This window comes from Rhinatrema bivittatum, chromosome 2 (assembly GCF_901001135.1).
Source record: "Rhinatrema bivittatum chromosome 2, aRhiBiv1.1, whole genome shotgun sequence".
NCBI lineage: Eukaryota > Metazoa > Chordata > Amphibia > Gymnophiona > Rhinatrematidae > Rhinatrema > Rhinatrema bivittatum.
This window is the reverse complement of record NC_042616.1, coordinates 697,226,733-697,253,351: the sequence shown is the minus strand read 5'-3', so window position 1 is coordinate 697,253,351 and position 26,619 is coordinate 697,226,733. Positions and strand designations below refer to the sequence as shown.

The 26,619-nt window shown below is 44.5% G+C and overlaps 1 protein-coding gene across 1 annotated transcript in view; it reads left to right on the top strand.

Annotated features, from left to right (window-relative positions):
* The window catches only part of NBN (nibrin), a 298,561-nt gene that overhangs the window by 199,575 nt on the left and 72,367 nt on the right, over nucleotides 1–26,619 (top strand). The window contains exon 12 of the mRNA XM_029591629.1: nucleotides 24,138–24,293. Coding sequence (XP_029447489.1) covers nucleotides 24,138–24,293 — 156 coding nt within the window. The remainder of the gene's footprint in view (nucleotides 1–24,137; nucleotides 24,294–26,619) is intronic.

The window sequence follows — 26,619 nt, the reverse complement described above, 5'->3', positions numbered from 1 at the left end:
TGAAGGATGCTGACTTTTTTTTTAGCACAGTGCTGTACTCTGCGCTGACATCAGTAGTTGTAGAGTGCTCAATGGCCACCTCCACCCATCTTTAGATATGCCTCATGTTATCCAGAATAGGGAGAGAATACAGGGAGGCTGGAAATACATTCTGCTCATTGCAGGGGCTGACCTTAGAAGATGTGTAACCATTGAAATAAAATGTGCATTGAGTAGATTTTTTTTCTCACAGGACAAGCAGGATGGTTGTCCTCACAAATGGGTGACATCGAGGATGGAGCCCACCACGGAAAACTTCTGTCAAAGTTTAACAGAACTTTGACTGGCCCCTACTGGGCATGCCCAGCACGGCACTGACCCTGCAGCCAGCAGGGGTCTCCCTTCAGTCTTCTTTTTTCCGTGCAGCAGTAGCCATGCGGTGAAAGAGCTCTTAACCACGTTCCTGACAGGAAATCGGAATTTTATATTCTGAAGAAAATTTGCCCCTCAGGGGTCTCCCTTTGACAAATTTTTCACTCCGCGGAACTTCGGTAAGTTTTTGCCGTTGTTTGGTCGACTTACGTCGAGTTTGGCCCTTGAGGCCTGTTGGCAGTCACCAATCCCGCGACTAAATTTTTGGCCCATGGCGTCGGGGTTCCGTCGGTGTCCTGATTGTACCCGGACTATGTCAATCACAGACCCCCATAGGGTCTGTGTTTTGTGTTTAGGCAGCGAGCATGATGTCCTGACTTGCACCAAATGTGCCTTAATGACGCCAAAAGGTCGCAAAGCCAGAATGGAGAAGATGGGGCTCCTCTTCCATGCTCACACCCCAACGCCATCGATAGCATCGACGTCATCGGAACCGGCACCGTCGAAGTTGCATCATCATCGTCAACCCTCAGGTGACCGTCCACCATCGATGACTTCCCGGCCGTCGACTCCCGTCCCTTCCCCTGATGGGCAAGGGGATCGGAAGGAAAAGCATCGCCATCGACGGCATAAGTCTCGGCCCGTCGAGGATCCAGAACCATCGACCTCCGTACCGACTGAACCACCGACCAAAAAGCCTCGATCAGACCTGGCACCGTCCACGTCTCTTTTGCAGGCACCGAGGAAACCCTCACCCCCTCGGGGTGTGGGAGCCGTGATCCCACCGGTTACGGTGGTCCCTCCGGCTCAGCCTCAGCCTCCCTCTCCCGTCGAGCCGGGTCTCGTTACCCCTGGTCTCCGGGCAGAACTGGACCGGCTGGTCCAGGAGGCCATCGAAAAAGCGATGCAGAAGTTCCAACCTCCACCGGTACCGACTCCGGCACCAACTCCGGCACCGAGGAGGGAACCGACCACCGAGCCACTGGTAGACGCACTGGCACCACTGCTACACCGCATAGAAGCGCTTATAACAGCCCTTCCACCGGTGATTTCAGTAGCACCGACAACACCGCCATCTCCGACAGGCTTGTCATCGGGGGGAGAAACACCGTTCGTAATTCCCCCTTCGGGGGTGGTTCCATCGGTCCCTTCTCATCCCTCGCCATCGATATATCCTTCGGCTCCACCGAGACTTCCAAGGCCGGCACCGATTCCATCGAGACCAGTACCGATGCCCTCGATGCCATTTCCAGCTCCGCCTTCAGCACCGATGCCATCGAGGTTATACTCGGTGCCTTCGGTGGTTCCCCCTAATGTCTCGGATCCTCAACTAGGACCTTCAGGAATTCAAGCCCCTCATGATCCCTACGACACCTGGGGTGATGATTCCTCTTCTGACACAGATTTACCTTCACCACCGTCTCCTGCAGAGAGCAGAAAGCGTTCTCCTCCTGAGGATCTCTCTTTCATCAATTTTGTGAAGGAGATGTCAGAGTTAGTCCCTTTTCAGCTACAATCTGAGCAAGATGACAGGCACCAGATGATGGAACTACTCCAATTTCTGGATGCTCCCAAAATTATCGCTTCCATCCCTATTCATCAGGTGTTTCTAGACCTTCTAAAGAAGAATTGGGAATCTCCTTCATCTGTCTCCCCAGTCAATAAGAAAGCTGACTCCACATATCTTGTCCAGTCAGCACCGGGGTTTCAAAAGCCTCAATTGGATCATCGCTCTGTCATTGTTGAGTCAGCTCAAAAGAAAGCTAAGCGTCTAAAGCCACACTCTTCAACTCCACCTACTAAGGACAACAAATTCCTAGATAGTGTAGGAAGGAAGGTGTATCACGGAGCTATGTTGATAGCTCCGTGATACACCTTCCTTCCTACACTATCCTTCCTACACGCATAGCTTCGTATCAGCTCTATATGACTCAATATATCAGAGCCATCCTAAAACAGATGCAAGAATATGCGGATACCTTGCCTGAACAATATCAACCACAGCTTCAAACCCTCCTTAACAAAGGGTTTGAAGCCGGGAAGCATGAAATTAGAACTGCATATGACATCTTCGATGCTTCCACAAAAGTTTCAGCCACAGCCATCTCAGCCAGACGTTGGGCTTGGCTAAAATCATCAGACCTTCGCCCAGAGGTCCAGGACAGACTATCTGATTTACCCTGCCTAGGTGACAACTTGTTTGGAGAACAAATTCAGCAAATAGTAGCTGAATTGAAAGATCACCATGAGACGCTAAAACAACTCTCATCCGCTCCTTCTGATGTGACCTCCAAACAACCATCTAAGAAAGACTCTAAAAAGTCTTTCTTTAGGCCACGTCGGTATTACCCTCCATCGGCTAAGCCTCGACCTGCACGGTCTTCCCACAGAGCTCAGCCACGTCAGCCTCGAAAGCAAAGGCCTACAGTAGCCCCACCCCCTGGGCCTACGGCGGGCCTTTGACTTCCTTGTAGAGAGCAGTTGCCAAACCCCTCTTCCAGCCATCCCTGTGGGAGGTCGGCTGTGCCAATTTCTAGACCGCTGGCTTCAGATCACCTCAGATCAGTGGGTACTAGCAATCATTGCACAGGGTTACCACCTCAACTTCACTACTCTTCCTGCAGACTCCCCGCCTCTACAAGCATGGAGTCTGACCAATCCCTTGGCTCAGTTACAACAAGAAGTATCCTTTCTTCTGCAATCAAATGCTATAGAACCCGTCCCTCCCTCTCAGCAAGGAAGGGGATTCTACTCCAGGTACTTCCTGATCCCAAGGAAATCAGGGGGACTTCGTCCCATCTTGGACCTTCGAGTCCTCAACAAGTACCTTCAAAAAGAAAAGTTCAAGATGGTAACCCTGGGCTCGCTTCTCCCTCTGGCTATGCTCTCTAGACCTCAAAGACGCTTATACCCACATTGCGATTACACAATCCCATCGCAAATACCTGCGTTTTCTGGTGGGCCGAAACCATTACCAATATCGAGTACTACCTTTCGGCCTGGCATCTGCACCACGGGTCTTTACCAAATGCCTCGTCGTGGTAGCAGCATTCCTCAGGAAGGAAGGTGTCCACGTCTACCCCTACCTGGACGATTGGCTAATCAGGGCCTCCACCCAACAGATTGCTCAATCCTCCCTAAAATTGACAATTCAAACACTCCTTTCCTTAGGGTTTCTTGTCAATTACGAGAAATCTTGCTTAGTCCCATCTCAAACCTTATCCTTCATTGGGGCAGACTTGAACACCTTACAGGCAAAGGCTTACCTTCCTCATCAAAGGGTTCAAACCCTGATATCCCTAGCTCGCCAGCTCCAGTCTCAAAACACTGCCACGGCTCGCCAGTTCCTCGTTCTCCTAGGACACATGGCGTCCTCGGTTCAAGTCACTCCCATGACCCGACTAGCCATGAGAGTTACACAATGGACTCTGCGACACCAATGGATTCAAGCTCTTCAGCCTCTGTCCTCCATTGTCACAATTACACAAGCGCTACGCCTGTCTTTAACCTGGTGGACAAATCAAATCAACCTCCTTCAGGGCTTACCCTTTCTCCTACCAGATCCGCAAGTAATCCTAACCACCGACGCTTCCCACATCGGTTGGGGGGCCCATGTGGACGATTTACAAACTCAAGGAGTCTGGTCTCGAGAGGAAGCCAAACATCAGATAAATTTCTTGGAACTGCGAGCGATCCGCTACGCGCTCAGAACTTTCCAAGATCACCTATCAAATCAAATAATCTTGATCCAGACAGACAACCAGGTGGCCATGTGGTACATAAACAAGCAGGGAGGCACAGGCTCCTTCCTTCTGTGTCAGGAAGCTGCGCAGATTTGGGCAGAAGCCCTCTCCCACTCCATGTACCTCAGGGCCACCTACCTGCCGGGAGTAGACAATGTATTGGCAGACCAGCTAAGCCGTGTCTTCCAACCACACGAGTGGTCACTCAATCCCTTAGTAGCGACCTCTCTGTTTCAACAGTGGGGTTATCCTTACATAGACCTCTTTGCGTCCCCTCAGAACCACAAAGTGGACAATTACTGCTCTCTCATTCGGAGCCAGCACTCTCGGCCGAGGGATGCGTTCTCCCTCAAGTGGACAACCGGTCTGCTCTATGCATTCCCTCCACTTCCTCTTCTGTCGAGGACTCTCGTGAAGCTACGCCAGGACAGGGGAACCATGATCCTGATTGCACCGCACTGGCCACGCCAAGTGTGGTTTCCCATACTCCAGGATCTCTCCATCCGCAGGCACATTCCCTTGGGAAAGGACCCGCATCTACTCACTCAAAACGACGGATGCCTCCTCCATCCCAACCTCCAGGCCTTGTCCCTGACGGCATGGATGTTGAAAGGTTAGTCCTTCAGCCTTTTAACCTTTCGGATTCAGTTTCTCGTGTCCTGATAGCTTCACGAAAGCCCTCCACCAGAAGATCCTATTCATATAAATGGAAAAGGTACACATCATGGTGCACTTCTCAGTCCCTTGATCCCCTTTCCTGTCCAATCTCTAAGTTCTTGGACTATTTATGGCATCTATCGGAATCAGGTCTTAAAACTTCTTCCATTAGAATGCATGTCAGTGCGGTAGCCGCCTTCCATAAAGGTATTGGGGGTGGTCCTATCTCAGTACAACCCCTGGTAACACGCTTTCTTAAAGGCTTGCTCCATCTAAAGCCACCTTTACGTCCGCCGGCCCCATCTTGGGACCTTAATCTGGTTCTGGGTCGCCTTATGAAGCCACCTTTTGAACCTCTTCACTCCTGTGACCTCAAATATCTCACATGGAAAGTGTTATTCCTTTTGGCTATCACTTCAGCTCGCAGGGTTAGTGAGTTACAGGCCTTAGTCACCTATCCGCCTTACACTAAACTCCTGCAAGACAGGGCGGTACTCCGCACTCACCCTAAATTTTTACCTAAGGTAGTTTCGGAGTTTCACATCAATCAATCCATCATACTACCTATCTTCTTTCCCAGGCCCCACTCCAACTCCGGGGAACAGACTCTGCATACCCTAGACTGTAAACGAGCTCTAGCTTTTTATCTAGACCGTACAGTTTCTCACAGAAAGAGCACTCAATTGTTCATCTCTTTCCATCCTAACAAGTTAGGACAACCTGTGGGTAAGCAGGCTCTTTCCTCCTGGTTGGCGGACTGCATTTCCTTCTGTTATCAGCAAGCTGGCATTCCTTTCCAAGACCGTGTCAAAGCACACTCTGTGAGGGCCATGGCGACTTCAGTAGCACACCTTCGATCGGTGCCGCTTCCTGACATCTGCAAGGCTGCAACCTGGAGTTCCCTCCATACATTTGCAGCCCACTATTGTTTGGATAAAGCTGGAAGACAGGATTCCATCTTCGGCCAATCTGTCTTGCGTAACCTTTTTCCAACCTGATGTATCAACACCCTTCCACCTTCCCGGTAGGGTGCGGATGCCCTTTCCCAAATTCCACCCCAGTTGTTGTGCCTGTTGCACACCGTTGGGTGCCTTTGGTGCAAGTCAGGACATCCTCAGCTTGGTACTCACCCATTTGTGAGGACAACCATCCTGCTTGTCCTGTGAGAAAGCAAATGTTGCTTACCTGATGTAACAGGTGTTCTCACAGGACAGCAGGATGTTAGTCCTCACGAAACCCGCCCGCCACCCCGCGGTGTTGGGTTCGTTTTATTTTTCCTTTTTCGGCACTGCCTGTAGCTTTGAAAATCAGACTGAAGGGAGACCCCTGCTGGCTGCAGGGTCAGTGCCGTGCTGGGCATGCCCAGTAGGGGCCAGTCAAAGTTCTGTTAAACTTTGACAGAAGTTTTCCGTGGTGGGCTCCATCCTCGATGTCACCCATTTGTGAGGACTAACATCCTGCTGTCCTGTGAGAACACCTGTTACATCAGGTAAGCAACATTTGCTATCTCAGTATCAAAATTTAATAATTCTGCCCATTATGGACTGAATCTATACCTTGATATTCTTGGTATTCTTCTATTCCAGAAAAATCTGATTTGTCTGATTTGTGGTCTTCCAATGCATACATTTTCTATGTAGAACATACTCTCCTGTCTAAAAAAAGATATTCCTATAGGCAATAATGGATAAAACTGCAAATTTGTACCTAGACCGCCCCAAAATTAACTGCATCTGTTTCAATAGGGCTTCTGTTGAGATCCAGTTGCACTGTAGCCTTGTGCTCTACTAAATTTGTCTTTACTAAAAGCTTCCGTATAAACAGAATATTATTGTTATTCTCCATGGACAAGCAGGCTAAATGTAGGTAACATCATCTGATAGCGCCAATGATGGAATGTGCCCTAGCTGTAGCTAGAAAAGACTAGAAAATTTTCCTGCACATGCAGGGTTGGTATCAAACAGAAGTGCACATGCCTTGATATCCCCTCTAGTTCTCTCAGTGAAACAAAGTTGCAGAATTATTTTTGTTTCATTTTCTGTCATGAAGCTCCATGATCCTGATAACTCCTGCCTGGCCAAGACAGTAAATAGCTTTCCCTTCTGCTTTAGCTGTCCATAAGGGATCCACTCTATCTGAAACCTCTTCCAACCCTTGTTTCACAGAACCAAAGTGCTTTGCTTCATCCGAATATCCTTTGCACAATGCTAACAGCTTGGATGTTGAACGGACAGTAGTTCCTTCTTTGAACTGCTCTGTTAACATTTCCCATATGCTGTTTAAATCAAGAAAATAGTACAATAGAATCTTGTATTTATTTATTTTATTTTATTTATGTTTTTAGAATTATTTTTAGCTGAATAAAAACATAAGAAATTGCCATGCTGGGTCTGTGCAAGGGTCCATCAAGCCCAGCATCCTGTTTCCAACAGAGGCCAAACCAGGCCACAAGAACCTGGCAATTACCCAAACACCAAGAAGACCCCATGCTACTGATGTCAGTAATAGCAGAGGCCAGTGATTGCGGCGGTGGCTCACAAAAAGAAATATACATAAAGTTAAAAGCAAATGATCTACCTAGCAATACAATGTAAGGTAATACTTTAACTACCAGAATACCTTAAGGGACTAGATCCAGAGATCTGGCCCAGTCCACCTTAAGCCTCTGACAACAGAGAATCCTGGGCCAGGAGGAGGACCCTGGCAAGGTGTATATTTAGCCAGACCCAGGAGGGAACGGGGGCCCTAAGGAAAGGAGAAATCTTAGGAAAGGCCCAGACTGAGAGGCAGTAAATTGTTCTGCTTTTTTGTTTACAAGCTGCAAAGGTATGCAAAGTTGTATCCAGCCAGAGCCTAGCCTGCTTCTGTTCTCTGGCCATTCTGACTGCAGACAGTGCCACACTGCCCTCATCAGATGGATGTCAATTAACCATTTTATTAAAATTTCCTTATATTTTTGTTCTTTAGCAGCTTGTAGCAAAAGCCTACTGAAAAAGCTATGTTTTCAAAGCTTTGTTAAAAGCCCTACTGTCTGACCTTCCGAGTTGCTTCGACATATAGTTCCATATGATTGAACTTGCTACTGAAAACACCTGATCTCTAATTTCTCCCAGAAGAGCCTGGTGAACCATAGGACCTAGTAGCCTTTTATTTGCTGTGCACAATGTCTGAGATGGAGCATAAATATACAAGAAGGCTCGGATGATAATACGTCCAAATTATTATCAATTTATGAATTATGTTATATCTAATTCTTAATTCAATTGGTAATCAGTGAAGGGAAACTCAATATGGGCATGATATGGTCATAAACACTCTGTCCAGTCAAAAAATGGGTGGCTGATTTCTGTAATAATTGTTGTGATCACAGGTTACTGTCCGATAATCCAAGTATTAATGAATAGCAGTAACTGATTCCCGAGAAATGTAATGTCTGAAGTAGTGTCATAAAATCTTTAAATTTCACTAGAAGCTTTAATCACCTTAACATCCATAACTTGAAGTAACCAGATTTTATTAGATTGCTAATGTACATGCTCATCAACAACTTTGTATTGAGCAGTACCCCAGGATCACGCACATAGAGGTGACAGCTAATTTGTGTCCACAGAATTCAAAGAGAAGCAAGTCATCTGCATATGTTCATCTTGATAGTATAATAATTTGAAACATTTAATGATAACCTATTGTAAAACAACAATTTCTGTACAGCAGCAAGATAAATTTCCAGCTGTTTAAATAAAATAGAAACTGAATCATGTACCAGGGAAAGAATTTGAATGTCTTCTGCATAGATTCAGAAATTTAAACCCTCCAAACAACTTACAAGGGTGCTAAATAGATATTAAATAATGTGGCTAACAGCACTGAACCTTAGGGAACACAGGTTTTAATTTCAGACCATTTCCATGTAGTAGTTCCAATTCGGATCTGTTGAACCCGTCTGGATGAAATGGACACAAACCATGCCAGCATTATCCCCATTATACCAAATTCTTCAAATCATCTTGTTAGTATAATGTGATCAATGGTATCAAAATCAGCCAAGATGTCAAGAAGTACTAAAATATATCTTTGAACGCTATCAAACACATGCAAGATTGTATTGAATATTGTATTCATTTAAGTGAAGAAGATTTACTGTTTGGCTTAAAAGCAGAAATTTACACCTGTACTCCTTTCCTGTACCAGACTTGCTAGATTATGTACACTATTAGAATCTGGCTTTAAAATAAAATAGTCCTATCAGCTAAGCGAAAAAGCAAGAGCAGACTTTTAATAAGCAATGTCTATAGTTTAGGCAATAAATTGGTAGTTTGCTTGCACAGATCCAAGACCAATCAAAGGGTTAGGAGCCAAGTTTTCACCTTTAAGGTGGTGGCTAAAATTGTCATTTGCCCTGTGCAAAATGCTAGGGTACATTACAATATTAGATCACATGATGGGTCACAGTTCCTAGAGCACCCTGACCTAACTCTGCTGACTTGATACCAATACAGTGTAGAGCACAAATAGCACCACTCTTACTGGGCTACCTGAGGGGATAATAGAGAAACTAGGATAACAGCGAGTGGGCTTTTTACTACTTATGTTTGTGCAGCTATTGAATAATTAATACCTGACTCTGTTTTTAACTATTAAAAGATGGCTATTCCATAACAGACTGATTTTGAATATTGAAAAAAACTGAGCTTGTTCACCTGTGCAGATTTCCCAGGGATGGTGTACCATCATAGTTTACTTTTGATGGTTTCTCACTTCCTATTAAAACACAAGCCGGGGGGCGCTGTTCGCCGCGCATGAGTGAGGACGTGTGACGGCTCCGCTCCGGGCTCCCTCCCACCTAGAGACCTATTAAATTGCGGATATCGGCTTCCAAAACCGGCGATTTTATTAATAATCGTGAGTGTAACCCCCTGGGAATCCCGGCGCGATGGCCAACAAGCGCAAAACCACGGACTTAAAACAGTTTTCTTATGAAAAATTATCGGGCGATGCAGGGCAAGATGGCGGCGAGGCTGCGAGCCGCGAACCGTGCGACCCGGGAGAGGAGCTAGAGCAGCATGCTGACGTTGGCCCCGCGAGCACCCCTGTAGACCCATCTGAGCTACTCACCCGTTCTGAGGCCAGAACCTGGTTTTTAGAGATTCGGGCAGACTTAAAACAGCATCGTGATGCCTTAATGGCGTCCATGGCAGACTTGAAAGAGGATCTGGCTGCCATGGGGAACAGGGTGGATGAAGCTGAAAACAGGCTGGATGGCCACGGGGAATCTATCAACTCTCTTATTTCTCAACAGGCTACTTGCTCTTCTGATTTGCTAACTTTGCAAAATAAAGTAGAGGATCTGGAAAATCGTAGCAGGCGCAACAACCTGCGCATACGAGGTGTGCCAGAGCTTCCAGAGTATGCTGAAGCAGCGGAGACTGCGGCAACAATTTGTTCTTTTATTCTCCAGCAAGCGCCGGAGGGGGAGGCGCAGGACCTCACTAGCGGCCTGGAGATCCGGTTTGAGCGGGCACACAGAGCATTAGGGCCCAGGTCTGACCAGCGACCCAGGGATATTGTGCTGTGTTTTACCAGCTTCCCTATTAAGGATAAAATATACAATATTGCTCGGAACATCAAAGACCTTAAATGGCAAAACCATCACATTTCCATCTTTCAGGATCTGTCGCCAGTCACTCTGAAGAAACGGTTCGAACTGCGGGAAGTTACTGCGCAGCTGCGTGAGCAGAACATTCGCTATCGATGGACCTACCCCTTCGGGCTTTCTTTCCAGATCCAGGGTGTGGGGTATAAGATTACATCTCTAGACGAGGCGCCAGGAGTCTTTTCCAACGCCCAGCTGCCGGTTCGCTTTCAACTGCCCACTGCACAGAAGCCATCGCCTCGGCGTGATGAGGCACCCAGATGGCAACGAGCGGAGAAAGGAGGAAAACGTCTGAGGAGGCAATCTGGAGTACGCAGCACAGCCGCATCGGACAAGGGATGACTTTTTTCTATCACTTGCCTCCAACAGGAAGTGCTGATTCTTTAACACAGAGGCAGTGCGGCTATTACTTCTTTAGCAGTGCCTGGTGGCCGGGATGGACTCTTGTGCGGTTACTGGGGTCCAGTTCACGCTTCTGGAACATGAACTGTTCTCATGCTGAGTTTTATTGCATTTAGGTTCTCTAATGTATTCTTGTTTTACCTTGTTCATGGTTTGATGTGGTGGGGGGGGAGGGGAGGTTGTAGGGAGAGGGGCCGTTCTCATGCGCACTACAACAGGTCCCAGAGGTGGAGTATCTCTCCATGAGGGAGTGGGATACTATAGATCTCAATAGGGGCTACACTGGTAGTGGTAGGATACTGGGTGAGGCGGGTATTGTTATTGTTATTTTTGCTGGAGGATCCGGGTCTTGGCCTGGGATTGAGGAATGTAGTGGGGGGATGGCAGTGAGTGGTGACGATGCTTGGTTTCTGGTGCGAGGGCTGTGGGGTGGGACTATGATTGTTAGTTATGGCGACTAAGATCTTATCTCTCAATGTGAAGGGGCTCAATACTCCGCGCAAGCGCACCTTATTACAGAGGGAACTGTCACGTCAGGGGGCGGGCATTGTCTTTATACAAGAAACGCATGTTAGGAAACATCATCAACGGTTATTGCACTTTGCGCAGTATCCCACGACTCACTGGGCAGCCAGCACCAAAACTTCTAAATATGCGGGAGTGGGTATACTATTTGCCTCCACTTATGCTCATGAGGAGTTGTTTCATGTCTGTGATCCACTAGGGCGCTATGTGTTGGTTAGGATACGAGTGGGCAAACAGGTCTTTACTCTGGTTAATGTATATTTCCCTAATGCTAACAAAACACATTTTCTTCGGGAGTTAAGGGGCTTGCTGTCACTGCATGCGGAAGGGGAACTTATTATCGGAGGCGACTTTAACTTTGTGCAAGACCCATTGCGTGACTCAAGTTCTGGGAAAGTTGCGGACCCCCAGACTAGACAACTGTGGTATGCAATTTTGGAGGATTGGAGTCTGGAGGACGTTTGGAGGGCTAGATATCCGACATCTAGGGCCTATACTTTTTATTCCCATGTTCATGGTACCTACACAAGAATAGATTGTTTTTTTATGTCTAGGTCATTATTGAACTCAGTTAACAGAACTGATATTGATAATATTACATGGTCGGACCACGCTCCTATTTGGCTACTGTGCCATTTTAGGGACCTGAATAGGGGGTTTCGTCCATGGCGCCTTAATGACTGTCTGCTAAAAGACGCAACCTTTATAGATCAGTTGGTAAACACAATGAAGGATTACTTCTCCACTAATCAAACTGAAGGTATGTCCCCAATGATCGTCTGGGAGTGCTCTAAGACGGTGATTAGGGGAGAGTGTATAGCACGGGCTGCATTTTGTAATCGGGAAAGGGAGACCAAGCGCAGCGCTTGGCTAACGGAGCTGACCAGGCTGACTCAGGTTCACAGCCGTACCCAGTCTGGAGCTGTATATCAGCAAATATTACTCCTTAAAGATAAATTGCGCTCATTGGAGGACTCGGCTGTTAGTCACCAGTTAATGCTTCTCAAGCAACAATTTTACGAAGGTGGGAACAAGGCCGGAAAGTATTTGGCCAGACAGTTAAAGGCGGCCCAAACTAGAACGCTCATTTCCAAAATCCAGGATACCCAAGGTGAGGTGATCACTGTGTCGGAGGATATTAGACAGGCCTTTACCGATTTTTATGCCACCTTGTACACTCAGGATTCTCACTTACAGGAGGAGGCCATAGACCAGTATTTAGGCTCGGTCCAGTTACCTGTACTTAGTGAGAGAGAGCAAACCCTATTAGATACCCCCATAGTTACAGATGAAGTAGTGGCGGCCATCAAGCAACTTAAGCCTGGAAAGGCACCAGGTCTGGATGGCTTCACGGGAACTTATTATCGCAAATTTGCTCACCAAATAGCCGGACCCCTCACTAAGGCTTTTAATTCCTTACTCGCGGGAGGGTCCCTTACGAGTGACTCCAATACAGCTGGGATTTCGGTGCTAGCTAAACCGGGCCGGGACCCCGTTAAATGTAGCTCCTACCGCCCTATTTCATTAATCAACATTGATTTGAAAATCTTGGCTAGAGTACTGGCGGCCCGACTTAACGGGGTTTTGCCAGACCTGATTCATAATGATCAGGTGGGTTTTGTCCCAGGGCGATTGGCGGCCGACAATGTGCGCCGGATTGTCAACATAGTTGATTTGGTTCATCAACGAGGAATTCCAGCTGTACTTTTAGCTCTCGACGCAGAAAAAGCGTTCGACCTCGTTCACTGGGATTTTTTGTTTAAAGTCTTGGGCACAATGGGCTTTGGGGATGCTTTTACGTTGTGGATACGGAAATTATATGAGCGCCCTCTGGCTAGGGTAAAGGTTAATGGCGGATATGGTCCCCTCTTTGACATTAAGAGAGGCACGCGGCAAGGATGCCCCCTTTCTCCCTTGCTTTTTGCACTGTTTTTGGAACCTTTTGCCACTAGAGTCCGAGGGGCTGGAACTATTCAGGGGATCTGGGGCGGCTCAGTTCACTCCAAAATTTCCCTTTTTGCAGATGACGTTATGTTGACGTTATCTGATCCCGAAACGTCCTTACATGGAGTGATGGCTGAACTACACAGCTTCTCGGCCGTTTCAGGTATGCGTATCAATTATGATAAGTCGGAGATACTTAATCTGACTCTTCCAGCTGCTGTAGCTCAGGCCCTTAAGCCCAAATTCCCCTTTTTATGGGCCCCCTCCTATTTGAAATATCTAGGGGTTAAAATTGGGTCCCACGTTCGCCAACTATTTCCACTAAATTATTGCCCTCTAGTGACTACTATAAAGGAGAATTTGAGACGTTGGGATCGCCAGGTATTTTCGTGGTTGGGTCGCCTGGCTATTATCAAAATGAACGTTTTACCACGCTTCTTATATTTCTTTACTACGATTCCCATTAGCCTTCCTGCCCCCTTGCTTAGACAATGGCAGCAATTACTGTGTGGGTTCATCTGGAGGAGACGTCCGCCTAGGGTGGCGAGGTCTATTCTTTATATGCCTAAGAATAGAGGAGGTCTCCATTTGCCTAATTTATTGTGGTATTATTATGCAGCTCAGTTGAGGGCCCTGGTGGCTCTTCATGGAACCCGGGATATCCCTCAGTGGGTGAGGTTTGAACAAGGGTTGGTGGGGAATTTCCCTCTTCAAGCCCTCCCTTGGCAGCCCAGGGCCACGTGGGGCGAGTTTGGTTATTACCCATTCGCCCTGCGCACCACACTGCGAATTTGGCACCGCTGGCAAACGGAATTAGTGGGCCCTGAAATGCATTCTTTATCGACCCACTTATTCACTAACACGGTAGTGCCTCAAATTGAACGCCCTTCGGGTCTTAAGGCCTGGCAACGGTCGGGGGTCCTCTATCTCGGTCACATGCTACAGCAGGGATCGCCGCTATCTAGAACGCAACTCAATGACTTACATCCAGGTAGCAATCTGGATTTCTTATTATATGCTAGGATAGCCTCCTTCATACACGCCGGGCTGCGACGTGGCACCCTGCGGACCAAAAACACACTATTCGAGACATTATGTCAACACGCCTCGATTATGAAGGGGATTATATCAAAAATTTATGCTATGTTTATTAATAAATCCCTGGTGACTCATAAATATCGGGCACTTTGGGATTTAGATTTCCCGGGTTCCCTGGATGACCATGATTGGGATACCATTTATTCAGTTGCTGGCAAATGTTCCATTTCTGCAGGGGTTACAAGAGAATTCATATAAACTGCTTTATAGGTGACATTATACTCCCCTCACATTGCATAGGTTTTACCCACATATTCCTGACTGCTGCTGGCGACAATGTGGGGACCAGGGTACTTATCTTCATCTTTGGTGGTCATGTCCCAAGATTCAGGGTTATTGGCTGGAGGTGATCCAGTGGCTATCTAAGATACTTACGGTCCCCTGTGAGGCGCGACCCTGGCATGTTCTCTTGGGGGTGCCTATGAAAGAATATACTCTCACACACCAGAAACTGCTATTGCAATCCTTTATTGCGGCGCGCACAGAGCTGGCTTTGCATTGGAAACAGGTTAAGATTCCAACGCTTGCTGCAGTGCAACATCGTTTATTTTCCATATATCAATTGAGTAGACTCACTGCCGTTCATTGGAATCGTCTTTCCTCTTTCCAGGCTGTCTGGAGCCCATATAAAAAATGGCTAGATGAATCCATTTCCTCGTAGGCTTAGCTGTTCTAGAAGAGTCCTGACAATACTACTTATGGGTTTCGCCCGCATTTCCCAGTTTCACTTTTCTGTCCCTTTTGCTTATCACTACCCAGTGTGGGGAGGGGAGGGGGGGGTGGGGGATGGGAGGTACATCAAGTTTATTCGCTCTCATGTTCATCTTGTAATTTTGTGTTTGCAGTATGCTTCACATATTTCGTGAGCACTTGCCGGGGCTGCTTTGATTGGCCATTTTGATACTGTTTGTTATTTACTATGCTGTGTCTTCTACTTAGTGGCTACGGCAGTTTGCTGTTAGCTTTCTATTGTATGTTGCTGTTTTCTTATTGAGCTCTGCAACCCAAATAAAAACAGATTATACACAAAAAAAAAAAGAAGAGCAGGAGGAAGCAGCTGGGAAGAAAACCAAACGCATTCTTTAAAACAACATTAATAAAATAAATTTGGCAAAAAAAAAAAAACACAAGCCAAGAACCTAGAAGTTATTGTGGATGCCTCCTTTCCTATGTGCCCTTATTTTAAAGGAGTTGTCTGCTGCCTTCCTTAAATTAAGGATGTTGTGTCGACTGAAACCCTTATTACACCTTGATAATTTTCCCTCTGTTCTGCCATTATTGCTTTTTCCATCACTCAATTACTGTAATTCCTTGTTTCTTGGCTTGCCAGCTAGTGTTTTGAGGGCACTTCAACATACAAAATTTGGCAGCACGTTTTCTTACAAGTATACCACTGTTTGAACATGTTTCTCCTGTTCTTAGTAACTTTCTATTCTCTGAAAACTGAAATATAAAATCCTGACACTGATGTTTCGATTTATTAATAATTCTGCATCTCCATGGGTCAATTCTGTATTCAGACCGTATAGACTTAGCCAATCCTTTCATTCGGCCAAGCAAGGCTTTTAGAAGTGCCCTCTCCTAAGCTTGCCTAGTTGACAGAAACCCGCAGACATACTTTCCCTGTGGCTGCCCCCCCTCCCTCTGGAACGCTCTTCCTGAGCATCTTCACCTGTTTTCTGACCTGAAGCAGTTCAAAAAAGATCTGAAAATATGCCTCAAAGAGCAGGTTCCCACTTCATTAAGATCCAAAGTGATAATGTATGCTTCCTGTGACATTTAGTCTGTTTTCCCTTTCCTTTATTAGTCCAGCAAGGATGATCCTTGAATGAGCAGTGCCCGTCTGTGTCTATGATTATCCTTTATGTTTTTATATTTTTTTTATGAGGCAGACTCCTCCGGTCTGGCCACCAGATGTCACTGTCCTTGAATAGAATACACTTTAGAAGGAGACATCCATCCTCCTTAGTCTCTCCCACCCGGAGGGCCTGGTCCTGGATTGGATGCCTGAACACTATTTAGCCCAACCTTTTAGAACACTTTGGGATCAGTTTGAGAAAGCCTTTGGACAGTAAGGATGCTTTGGTTTCACACTCTGGTGAGGCCTCCCAGCTTCATCCAAATGACATTTCATTTAGAATTGATACCTCTTCATGCACTCCCTGCCAGAGGGTCCTTCTCCTACTAATTTACAGAGAGAGAGATTTTTATACCTGATACCCTTTTGGGGTGAAAGGGATCTCACCAGGGAACCAAAGACCTGTGAGCCTGCTCTAAACCCTAGGTGAACAAGCATCAGTGATGGATCCTGCTGCAAAAGACAGTGAGGACAGACGATATATCCAGTTTAATTTTTTAAATATTTTTTGGACTTTAACAGAGTGGGAAGGCTTTTGGATCCTCCCTCCTCATTGGGATGCAGTGCTGAGGTAGCCTAATCCCCTTTGATTTTTCCCCATGAGAAGTCCCCCTCAGAAATATTTATTTATTTATTTTATTTAACATATTTCTATACCAGTCTTCATGAAGGGATTCATATCAGACCGGTTTACATTGAACTTAGGGGTTTAACTAGTTAACCAAACAAGAGAGCCGAAGCAGAGTTACATATAACAAGGGGGATGAACTTGGGGGCTAAAGTAGCCAGGAAGTAGACAGAAAGCAATTAACTCGAAGAGAATAACCCGTGAAGGGTATTGGGATTAGTAAACGTCCCATTCCCTTGGGCTGAGTCTGAAGTGAACATTTTTGAGTTAAGGGAAGGCTTGGAGGAAGAGCCAAGTCTTGGCTCTTCCTCCAAGCCTTCCCTTAACTCAAAAATGTTCACTTCAGACTCAGCCCAAGGGATGGGACGTTTACTAATCCCAATACCCTTCACGGGTTATTCTCTTCGAGTTAATTGCTTTCTGTCTACTTCCTGGCTACTTTAGCCCCCAAGTTCATCCCCCTTGTTATATGTAACTCTGCTTCGGCTCTCTTGTGGCCTTGTGGCCTGGTTTGGCCTCTGTCGGATGAAGTAAGAAGGCAGGGTTCCAGTCTTATGTCAGTCGGCAGTTTGTTCCAAAGGACTGGGCCTGCTGTGGAGAAGGAACGTTCTTTGGTGGAAGTTAGACGGGTGGATTGAAGGAAGAACAAGATCGGGAAACCCCAACCGGATCTCCACATGGGATCAGGATGAGCTGGGTGGGCGAGGAAAAGATAAGCTAAGGTAGGATTTTTGCTGTGCAATTTTGAACCCCTCTACTAGGATTCCTGGATAGCCACTGGGTGAGCTTTCCACATTAAATATCACCATGGGAGCTCTCCCCAGATGCCTGACTAAAAAGGATACCTACCTACCTAGAACTACTCTTGTAACAGCAGTCAGATATAACGTCAACATTATTGAAAAGTGGACTTTAATTTACGATTAGCAATCACTAAACTTTTATTTAACACCCAGATCCTGGACCCATCTGGTTTCTCATAGCTTCTCACCTCATGAGATGCATCTTTAGTCTACACACACACCGGGAGCAGCACAGCATCATCTGGGCCATAAGTGAGAGCTTCTCCCCATAAAAAGAATCCCCCCAAAGAGTCAAGCATGGGAGTAAATTGCTAGCTGGAGCAGACCATAAAGATAAATAAATGATTTTGTGTGCCTTTGGGACTAAACACCTCGCTACAGGTTATATTTATAAAACAAAATTGTACACCGCCTCGATCGTAGGCGAGAGCAGTCAATAAATACCAAATAAATAATGTTTCTGTTAAATGTTTAATTTATTATGTTACTTGCAGACGTATTTATTTATTTAGTTGTCAATTCTTTTAACCCACTAAATCAGACAAGTCTGGCCAAAGTGGTGTACAAAATTTTAAAAAACAAAACCAAATATTGTATCATAAAAATATTAAAAATTAATATCTAAGTAAATCTGCTTTTCTCACAATTGAAAGAGATCCTTAATACTCTTAATCTATTGAATCAAAATAACCATGATTTTATTTTCTTTCTAAAAGCTAAGAAATTCGATTCTAATCTTATATCCTGTGGCATGGAATTCCACAATTTAGGCCCCAGTGTTAGAAAAATCCTCTTCCTATGAGCCATCATTCTCATTTCCTTTCTAGGAGGAAACCACACACAAAATATTCTGAGAACATAAATTGTGACTTGGGGGTGTAGCGCTTAATCCCTTTCTGCAGATACTTTGCCTCTACTCCATGAATCACCTTAAACATCAGTGACAAGATCTTAAACTGAGCTCGCTTCTCTATAGGCAACTAATGTAGTTGTTGTTATAAGGGTGTAGCGCTCATCCTTCTGGGATTATGGAAGTTCAGTATGTTTATGCAAATCTGTTATTTACTGTCTCAGATAATAGGATGACTAGGGGGTACTCCATGAAGTTAGCAAGTAGCTCATTTAAAACAAATAGAAGAAAATTCTTTTTCACTCAGCGCATAGTTAAGCTCTGGAATTCATTGCCAGATGATGTGGTTACAGCAGTTAGTGTAACAAGGTTTGGATAAGTTTCTAGAAGAAAAATCCATAAACTGCTATTAATTAGTAAGCAATATTAGCTTGAGATCTATTTAATGTTTGAGTACTTGCCAGGTACTTGTGACTTGGATTGGCCACTGTTGGAAACAGGATGCTGGGCTTGATGGACCCTCAGGTCTGACCCAGTATGGCATATTCTATGTTCTTATGACTACTTATAACGGGTATTAATCTTTCTTCATGAGACCTACCAATAGTGGCAATGCAGTAATCTAATAGTTGACAGATTAAAGCTTTTACACTTACCCTAAAAACAGGGAAATATAAAACTGATCTAAGCCTCCTAAGCTGCCTTAACTTAAAGAAAGCTCCCTGTGTTATGGAAGAAATATGGGGAACCAAACTATATGTCTCTTCCACTAACACTCCTAAATTCCTAACACATTTGCTGTTAATTCCATATCTCTCATTTAAAAAAAAAAATCCTGACAGTACATCCTCCCCTCCCACTAAAAGCCATTCCATTTTTGCCATATTTGATAGTAGCTTTTGAGACTCAAACCAGTTCAGGATCTTCCCCAAACCTTCTTTAATCCTACCCATAGCCTGACCTGGATCCTTTCCCACCTGAATGACTTGTTGAATGTCATCTGCATAAATTAACCCAACAAATCCCAAGGATCGAATCAATTTACTCAAGGGTTGTAAAAACAAATTGAGCAATAAAGGCAATAATGGGGAGCCCTGAGGCACCCCGCAATCCAATTTAAAAGGGTCTGACAAATCCTCTCTCACCCGAACCACTAATGATCACTCCGAAAAGAAAGAAGAGATCCAACCAAGAACCCAATCTCCCAAATCCAGAGAGCTGCATCGGTCCAACAAAAGTGTCGTCTATCAGATTAAAAGCGCTTGACCCATGGACAAAGAATTGTCTGGATCATCGGGCATTACTTTGTCTTTCAGGCAGGCAGAAGAGCATGCGCATGGCATATGGCAATCATCTAGGTCTCATGACTAGTAGCATATAATAAGTTCAATGGCTAGGCAGACATGAGATGTGATTAGCTCAATTTAAATATTTAGTACAACAGCATCTCTGCATCATAACATTACCTAATGCAGTCTTACTGCACCTGGAGAGCAACAAGTGCACTCCTCTTGCATGTTGTCAGTTAATCAGTTAATTTAGTGTAAAAAGCAAGACCAGATGATGATTGGTAAAAAAAATAAATAAATAAAATTTGATCATTATCCCATTATGGTGTGATCACCACTGACTTCCCATCTCATGTTGTATTCAATCTATTTATTTTCTATTTATATTCTGCCTTTTCACCACTTCAAAATTCAGGTTCTGTAGGTACTTCCCTGTCCCCAGAGGACTCACAATCTGAGGGTCCTTTATGAAATCTCGTTAGGGCGTTAACATTGGCATTAGGGCCCTAATGCCTGCAATAACGCCGATGATAAATAACGCATCATGACATGCTTATGCAAATTTAAACATTTTCCCAAAGTAGGAGGAGATAGGGCAGAGTAAATTAAAATAAGGGGTGCTTAGTGTTTCATGCGATAGCATTAAAACGCACGTTATCGTGGATTTTAATGCTGGAAATAACTACTACTCCTTTTTTCCTGGTGTTATTCTGTGTGATATGCCCAAAATGGGATTTGTGCTAAAAATCACAAATCCCATTTCAGGGGGAGAGGGGAGGAGAGAGAGAGAGAGAGAGTCAACTTTTTATACAACTGTATGAGGGGCAACTGGTAACTCGGTATGAGGTTTTGGTGGTGGGCTAGGTTTGGGGGGCAGTTTTACATGCACAGTCAGAGGTACGAACAGCACAGTACACATCAGTGAAGATTTGATGTGATTTGGAGTGAGGAAAGGTACACAAAGATGAGATTTGTGCAATGTACTCTCGACCTAGGTTGCTGCACTCTCTTCCTAGCTGCTATCAACCTAGGTCGAGAGTACAATGGGGAAGGAAAAGTGACTTGCCAGAGGTTACAAGGAGAGGCAATGGGATGTGAACCCTGGCTTCTGTGGTTTGTAGCCCACTCCTTTACCTCTTCAGACATTTAAGTTGTTTATCAACAAGATCATGCCTTACATTCCTCTCCAAAGGATATTAGACTTGAAATGACCAGTGAGAGGAGTTTCTCCTATTTAGCACCTAATCTTTGGAATTCTCTTACTCTTTCGTTGTGCCTGGTGAAGGATTATGTTAAGTTTAGGAAAGGCCTCAAGACCTATTCCCCCGAATCTTTAAGGAAGAAATCTAAAAGTTTTAAAATGTCATTTTCAGAATTTGTTTTACTTTAAGCAATTTTATTATCTTTATTATTGTTTTATCTGTGTACTAGCGAAAAGTGCCTGGCATTACTTAGTTAGTCTTGTCTCTAACAGCCTGTGTTTTGCTTTGTGGGTGCCTGTCTGTGTGTATTTGTGTGCCTGTCTGTATGTGTGTCTGTGTGTATGCGTGTGCAAACCAATGGGTGTGTGCTTTACAAGCTTATGTGGGCTTGTGTGAGCTTGCATGCACCTATGTGTGCATACCTATGTCTGCCTGTCCCTGTGTGTGGGGGGGACCATGACAGTGTGTATTAGTGAACATTACCCGGAGTTACATGGGTTGTCTGGTCAATAACAGCCTTTATGTGCGCAAGCCTGTGTCTGTAGATGTGGGAGGGTATGCCGGTGTGTGACTATGTGTGTGTGTTGAGGGTATGTGCCTGCGTGTTGTACCTGCATATGTGACCTGTATATGTGAGTGTATATGTGCCTGTGTGCACATTGCACTTTCCACTATTAAACTCGCCACCTGGTGGCCACAGACAGATATGACAGGGTGACAGACACAACTGACTGACTGACTGACAGAAGCCTTTATATATAATGTAGAAGATTATTGTTTTATTTACTTTGTTTAAAATGCTGTTTTTACATTTAATTTACTTATGTTCAGAAAGACAATCAGTCAAGACAAATTTACTTACCTGGTGGTATAAATGATTATCCTTCCAGAAACCATCTTATTCAGGTCTAATGATATCACAGTGACAATGGGCACAGTCATTTCTATAGGAATGAATTACATAGTCTGGGTAAACAAATAAGCATGGGTGTAGCTTGCTTGTTACGGCGGTTACTACCCCGAATCAATTAAGCCTGATACTTCACTTGGAATGCTTGTTATGGCGGTTACTACCCCAAACCAAATAAGCCTGATACTTCACTTTCAATGCACATCCAGCATAGCTCTCTACTTCAACGGCAGAGAGAATGAAGAAAAGATGATTTATATTCAGCATCAACCAACAAGGAATAAATTACATAGTCTGGGTAAACAAATAAGCATGGGTGTAGCTTGCTTGTTACGACGGCTACTACCCCGAATCAATTAAGCATGATACTTCACTTGGAATACATATCCAGCGCAGCTCACTGCTTCAACAACAGGGAGGAATGAAGTAAAGAGGATTTATATTCAGACAACCAACAATGACTGAATTGCACAGGCAGGGTAAACAAACAGGAGTAGCTTGCTTATTACGGCAGTGGTTACCCCAAACCAATTAGCTAGATACTTCACTTAGATGCAGCTCCAGCACTGCTGTCTGCATCGATGGTGGGGGTGGAAGGGAATTGGAACCAAAAAGTTACCAATAAGGGCCCTGACCACGGCGGTCAGAGTAGCAGATAAGTATGAAAACAAATAGGTGTGAAAGCTTGCTGGGCAGACTGGATGGGCCATTTGGTCTTCTTCTGACGTCACTTCTATATGTTATGTATAACCATAGTCTGTGGAAGATGAATCATCAAATCAGCCAAGTCATCCAATTAGGAATTTTTGTCATGATTGGGCTTTGGTGTATTATCCTGGCTGTTTTCAAAAGAACAATGTATACATGTCTGACAAAGAAAAATACCTTTTTTAATAATGCAATTCAGGAGTCTTTGGAACTGTACTTTCTAAAGCAAGCCACAACTTGACTGAGGGTGAGGGTGCACTGGGCTAAGCAACAGCTACCCAGGCCTGTGGCTGGGGTACCTGAGTCAGCGGGCTTCAACGAGTGACAATAGACATGCAGAGTGCTTTCATGGTGGAGGAAGAAGTCATCTTTATGACAGGAGCCAGGGTGTCGATCTCTCCATTAGATGATCTGGGTTCTGTGGCGTTGTGATAGTTCACTCAGTGTTTAGTATGTTGCAACACCAAGAGTCCTTGGAATGCCGCACTGTGCAAGCTGAGGAGCAGTAGCTTAGGGGGCCTTTAGCATGGCAAATCATGGCAGAGGGTTCTGGGATCTAGCCTAGGTCCAGGTACATGGTGGCCTCAATTAGGCAAAGACTGCTCAGCTAACCTATGGCAGTCAGTCAGATACAAGGGTATTTCTTGCCTCAGTATATGTGGGCTGCATGGAAACTTATGACAATAAAGTTGTGGCCTGATTTATCGCATAATATTTTCATGTTTGTTTCATTGTGTCAGTGGAGACGAACCGAAGGACAAGTATCACAATTACATTTGAAACCACAGAATTGCCAGATAGATTGTGTAAAGGCTTATACTGTAGCAACTCAAGCACCTAGAAGTCACTGCAACTTTATTTATAAACTTTGTATTTCAGGGATCACCTTCAGTTTTCTCATTCTTCCTTTTATTTTCACACATACACTCCGATAATTGTAATACTCTGCGTCTCCATGCTGTTTAGGGTTTATTGTTTTGACTGAAGAGCAGGAACTTAAGCGAGATCTTGAATTCAAGCATTGGAAAACGAAAGGCCAGCCTTCTGTGTGGGAGGCCATCGTCTAGCTCAATTCGTTGCTGTGAGAAAATGTTTTTTATGGCTGAAACTCTCTCTGTCCTTGGCAGCAGTTCCATGTTTTATAAAATCTCTGCAATTAAAATGGTACAGTGTACATTTCTACCCCTGAAGTCTGTTCCAAGAGTGTATCGTGTGTGAAATGTTGCAAAGCCTGGTTTACTTTTCAGTTTAGATACTAATGATATGTTTAACTTTAGTGGTTTTCCCTTATCTTTTGGTAGCGGCTTTAGTACTTCAAATATTTTTCCTTTGAATTTGTTTTTAAGACTTCAGCAGTCCTAACAGTAGGTTTCTTTAAATGGCTGGAACAGAAATTGCCCTTCGGTGCAATAGAGACTGAATTTTTGCAGTACCTTGAAAATGGTTTGGCTATGTTCAGATGCTTCTTTAAAACATTTGACCTAAATTCTTGTTTGTTCTGTTTTTTCTTTTTAAGAGCCCTCAAGGACTTCAAGAAGATTCTGACATTCTTCCCAGCAGACTTTTGGTGACTGAATTTAGGTCATTGGTTGTAAGCCATCCAACACAAAATAATCAGTCATCCATAAGAACAGAATATCAGCATGTCAAAAACTTTAAGAAATTCAAAAAGGTAAGTGTGTAATGTCTGTGAGAACAGGGCTAGTATTTGAAGTTCTGCCTGTAGACAACATGTTAAGGCATTTTAACTGCTTAAAAAAATAGTTTGAATTTTCTTTAAGGCATGTCACAAAATTCTTCTCTTTTCAAATATAGTGGTTGTGTGCTTGTTTCTGACACATTACAATTGTAAAGAGTGTTGGAATCCAGTTTGGATGAAAGGTGCTATATAAATTCAAATAATGCATATTACTTTTTGAGGACTGTGGTCCCTTTCCCCTACCCACAATTTATTTGTATTTTGGGGCTAGCCATGATTTTGACGTAGTACTGCAGCACAGAATACTGCAATTTGAGTCCCCTGTCAAATGGGACAGGCAGAGTTCAGAAGCACGCAGGGTGATGAGCTAGATGACAACAAGGAAGCAAAGATGGATATCACTTTTGTGGCAACCTCTACCGACAAAAGAGCAGCATTCAGGATAATCACAGAAGAGACTTGCCTGTGTTTGACAAGGGAAGCCACAGATGTCCAGGCCAGCCATCTAGTGAGAGGGGGATGGGCTATTAAAAATGAGGGAAACATTATTTTGTAGGAGGGATGAGTAGAGAGCAAAAGAAACCTCAGGTTTCTAGATTATGAAAACTAAATGCAAACAAAATAGTTTTAACATGACAGTGAGGCTGTGATAAATTAAATTCTTTGATGACAAGCAGGCATGAATTAGTTATTATGCATAGATGACTTCATCTGATGGTGCCAATATGTCCTAGCTCTCAGAGCTTCATAAAGACAGGTGTTCCCATGTGCACACGCTCATCTAAGCTCCTCAGTCTTTCTTTATCCAATCTACTGTATGGACGTGTCCCAGTCTTTCTTAGAATTTTTGTACTTTTTAGGGTCTAGTGCTCCTATCTGCCTTGTTGCTTAAAACATTTCCTGTTGCTGCTTCAGCAACCATTCAAACAGAACTTTTTAAGTTTAAAAAAACAAGGAAGATTGAGAATTTAAGTATGATATCAGACTATAGAGAAGTCTGAGGCCAAGAAGCCTATGTAAAGTTATTTTAAGGGCTGCATCTGTGGATACCAGTTGTCCATAACGGATTTGTACTGCATCTGCTATCAATTTTTGGACCTGGACCATCAGTCCTTCAGCTGCTGCAGCAGCTGTGTTCGGATTTCCTCTTGGGTCAACAGTATCAAATATCTGGAAGATTAAGGGCCCTAAGGAAGGTGTTGGTGGTTAAAAACCCCAAGCCTTAGCATAAGGTTGTGCAATCGAGCAGCTCCTTGTCAAGCATTAGCAGGCTCCTAGCACAATAAATTGAGACAGGAAGCTTCTCTCTCTCAATTCCGCAAGCACAGGAAGGCTGTGGATGTGACTTTGGTCAGGGTTGAGTGTGTCACAGAAGTCTAGCATTGGAGGAGGTGCTGAGAAGAGTGCCAGAGCAGCATGGGTGGATCCCCTTTGGGGGTCATAGCCCTCAGAGACAAAAAAGATCTATTATGTTGATGCATAACTCCACCAGAGCAGAGCCCTTCTTGTCGACAAGGCTGGACCTAATCTCATGCACAGGTGCTGTCCTCATTCATAACCCAGAGGATTCCTATAGTGCCAAGGTATTTGTTTTTTTCTGGATGCAGGGCTGGCCAGGGCATAAGGTCCTCAGCCAGGGCTTGCATTTTAAGGTGAAGTCAACACATGAGTGGTATCTGAGGAGAACACTTTGGCATATATGTCCAAGAGTCCTACAATGACTCGTGAGGCATAAGCAACTGCTGGTGTCATCTATGGAGTGGGTGTTATTTATTTTATTTATTTAAACATTTTTATATACCGGCATTAGTTGTGGACATCATGCCGGTTTACATCAAAACTGGTAAAGTATGGAAGTTACATTTTAACAGGGAATTAGAAACTGGGAGGAGGGTAAATAATTAAATAGGATAGACGAGAAATAACAGTAACATTAACATTAACATGGTTCCTCGGTGTGAACGAGGAGAGAGGATAACAACATATGGTTCCTCAGTATGAGGAAGATGGAACAGACGCAATGTGGTCTATTTTTTATTGGAGGAGGTGTGAGTTTTTATTCTGGGTAGGCATGTTGAACAACCATGTTTTCAATTTCTTTTGAAGTTGTTCATACATGGTTCAAGGCGTAGGTCAGGCGGCAGTGTGTTCCAGTGAGTGGGACCTGCTATGGAAAGAGCACGGTCACGTGTAGAGGTGAGATGGGCTGCTTTAAGGGAGGGCACAACTAGGGTGCCTTTATTGGTCGTTCTAGTCAGTCGATTGGACTGGGTGGTTGTGAAGGGTAGGTCTAGCCAGT